The sequence below is a fragment of the Manacus vitellinus genome, unplaced genomic scaffold (genome assembly GCF_001715985.3).
Source record: "Manacus vitellinus isolate BGI_N305 unplaced genomic scaffold, ASM171598v3 scaffold_47_pilon, whole genome shotgun sequence".
Taxonomy (NCBI): domain Eukaryota; kingdom Metazoa; phylum Chordata; class Aves; order Passeriformes; family Pipridae; genus Manacus; species Manacus vitellinus.
In genome coordinates this window covers 2,981,771-2,985,018 of record NW_021940585.1, presented here as the reverse complement: position 1 = coordinate 2,985,018, position 3,248 = coordinate 2,981,771, and the positions used below count along the sequence as shown (strand labels likewise).

At 46.4% G+C, this 3,248-nt stretch overlaps 1 protein-coding gene across 1 annotated transcript in view; it reads left to right on the top strand.

The window, feature by feature from the left end:
- The window catches only part of TRAF3IP3 (TRAF3 interacting protein 3), a 14,378-nt gene that overhangs the window by 6,267 nt on the left and 4,863 nt on the right, over window positions 1–3,248 (top strand). Inside the window, exons 9-10 of the mRNA XM_029962489.1 lie at window positions 2,317–2,388; window positions 2,645–2,785. Of these exons, the coding sequence (XP_029818349.1) occupies window positions 2,317–2,388; window positions 2,645–2,785 (213 nt within the window). The remainder of the gene's footprint in view (window positions 1–2,316; window positions 2,389–2,644; window positions 2,786–3,248) is intronic.

The window sequence follows — 3,248 nt, the reverse complement described above, 5'->3', positions numbered from 1 at the left end:
CTGCTGCTGCCTCTTGCATCCAACCTTTCAGCAGCCTAAAAATTAACTGGGGGCTGGAGCCAGTGGTGCTGCTGGGAGGGGAATTCCTGGAGCCACAGGAGGTGCTGGCAAAGGGAGGGAGGGACAGGACAAGCTGAGGGTTGGCTGCCTTTTCCCGGGCCCAGGTGAGATGCCAAGTGCTTGTTGCGGCAGCTTTTTAATCTTTGCCAGTATTTTGAGTTTCAAGAACCTGCTGTTGAACACACATGGGTGATATTGGAGCTCCAGAAACCACTCTGTGCCCATTCCAGAGGTGCTGCTGGTGCTCCTGGGTGCTCCTGGCTCCATGGAGCAGGTGAACACTCTGCAGGAGGATGGGGGTGCCAAAGTGAAGGGATAAAGCATTTGGTGCCTCCTTCCCCCTCCCACGATTTCTCTTTTAGCTCAGAGAGCTCTTCCTACCCCAGCTCTGTGCCTTAAATCCCCCATCTGCTGCAAAACTCAACGCTGCCAGATGAGGGATGCTGAGAGAGCCTTGGTTATGATTATCAAGAGTAATTAATTTTAAGCTATTCTCCTCTTAAAGAAAATTGCTGCTTTAGTGTATTTTTCTCCTCCTCCTGGCATTTGAAGCTGAGCCTGATTTTTGGAAATAACTCAAACTGCTCTGCAGAGTTTAAGCTCTTTGCCATTTCCAGCACATCACTGCTGCTATATGGACTTATTTTTCTAGCACAAGCATCATGCTTGGGCAAACTGGAAGCTTTCCAGAAATGGCATTTATTATTATAACCCTACACCAGCTCTCTAAAATGACTAAGGGAGGCAGTATCAGAGAATTCCCCAATCACAGGACAACCAAAACACTGCAGCTGTCAGCCAAAAGCAGTTTAAAAGACTTACATGGCACTTAAATGACAGCAGTGGAGAAATGCAGGAGAGTTTGAGATTTGGAGCTGCTTGTTCAGGTCACCTCAGACTCTGAAAAACAGGGCTGTGGAAATGTAAAAAAATATGGTATTTGCCACAGGGGGTGTATTTTGAGCATATTAGCCCTAATCCTCACCCCTGCCTGGCTTATAGGACGTGACTTGGGGCTCTCTTGATGATGGTGGCTGTAGGGTTTGGGGGTTTTTTTGCTGCTGTATTTATTTGTGTGTGTGTTTTTTGTTTGGTTGGACTTGAGGAGTTGTTTTGGGGTTTTTTTTTTTCCTCTGAAACAGCCCCTTTCATGTAGTTAATCTTCAGCATAAGGGCTTGACCAAGGTTTGCTCACATCACTTTTCTGGGGAAAGCTTATTCCATTTAGGGAATTTACATCTTTAAGGTCCCTTCCAACCCAAACCATTCTTTGATTCCATGATTTCTGCTCCAAAGCGTAGTTGCCTTGTCCACAGCACAGTCACATCTGTGCACAACAGCTGGAACAGCACCACCCTCCAACATGAACCTCTGCAGGCAGAGTAAGATAAACCACTGAGGAAAACTAGGCATAACATTTCACATCTGAAACTGCTTTTCAAAATTCCACTTACTTCCTGAGCCTTTAGCTCTTTGCACCAACAACTGAACTGGGGAGATTTAGTCTTTGGGGCTCTAAACGTGCTTCTGTGCAAATTTAAACAGTGCTAAGGCACGGGGGAATCTGCTTTTGCTTGGGTCTAACAGCTATTCCTGGAACATCAAGGAGTTTCTTCTCAGAGGTGTGACTTCAAACATCAGTGAGCAGAGAGGGTACTGGTGTTCTCAGCACTGGTGGTGGAAAAAAACAGCCTGTGTGAACTCTCTGCTGGAAATTTTATCTGAATTTGCAGCACTCTGGTTTCACGGAGCCCAAGCAGCCTGACTAACACTGAGATGATGATAACAAGCAAAATGAATCATCACTGCTGCCCTCTGTCCCCCTGCCCAACTGCAAGACGTTGCAACACAGACCCGACCTATTTCCTAAGGAAACCAGCGAGTCAGGGCTGTCACACCAGAGGGAGCTTTGGGCAGGGAGAGACCACGAGCCAGGGAACAGGGCTGTGCTCAGGGACCCTTCCAGACTCAAACCCCCTGCCTCTTAACTTATAATTTCACTGCCAGCACCTGCACTCAGCAACCAGTGAAACTGCCTCAGCACAGTTTCTCAGTCCATAAAACTTTTGCTTCCCCCATTTATCTAGAGATCACAAAAGTTTACCTGAATTCAGCACTGAAGAGACTTTGATCCAATTTAGCCACAATATTACAGATGAAGGGAGAAAATGAATCAAAACACAAACTAACAAAACACTGGGGGCATATTGGGTGGTTCCTGGTTTCACATGTCAGTTCAATTGGTTTTTTCCCCAGGGTCAGCTGAACGAAGACAAACTGAAGTGCAAACTAAGGGCCCTCGAAAATCAGCTGCAGGCTTGCACCCAGGTAATGTCTGAGCCCCTGAGAAACACAGGGGGGCAAAAAAAAAGGCATGAAAAAAGACCAAACCACATCATTGGGTCGGGTCTCAGTTTCCAGATCAATCCAGATTAGATACATATCCAAAAAGGATTTTTCCTCTCTGCTCCACAGCAAATAGGCAGCAGCATTTACACACTCTGGATTTGCTAATATTCAGGTTTAACAAGGTTAGGAATCTGTCAGGGAAGACCCTTCAAGCACTTCATTTCTCCCTTTAAAGAGTTACTCAAAGGAGTGTGTGAAGAAGATCCTGATAGAGATGGAGGACCAGAAGCAGACCTATGAGCAGAAGGCAAAAGAGGCCCTTCAGAAGATGCTGGAGGACAAGCTCCAAACAGAGCAGCAGCTGCAAAACTCTCAGGTGAGGAACATGTTTGACACCTGCCTTGGCTTCAGTTCAGTCCAACCGTGACAAATAAAACACGTGTCAGGGGAAAGGTGATGACAGGCAACAAAGATACAAAAATATGATTTTTTAGCCACTGAGTAAAGCCCAAAGCAGCTTAATGCAACCTGTGCTCATGGTGGGAGCTGCACACCAAGTTATTAAAGCCAGCTTGCAGCTGGGGAAACGTGCTGCTCCTTGTCAGCTTAAATTGTAATCCCTTCTCCTCCACCCTCCCTTTGTCCCATTCCCTGCTCTGCACACTCAGGGAGCAACAAGCCACACACAGGGACATCCTGGGCACGAGGGCCCCAGAGATGCTTTTGCTGGAGTTGCTCTTTTATATGAAAATAGATGATTTTTTTTTTCCCCTCAAGAGGCAGCAGTTTGCTTTAACCCACAGGATAACTGGTATCTGCAGAAAAACAAGTAAATCTTA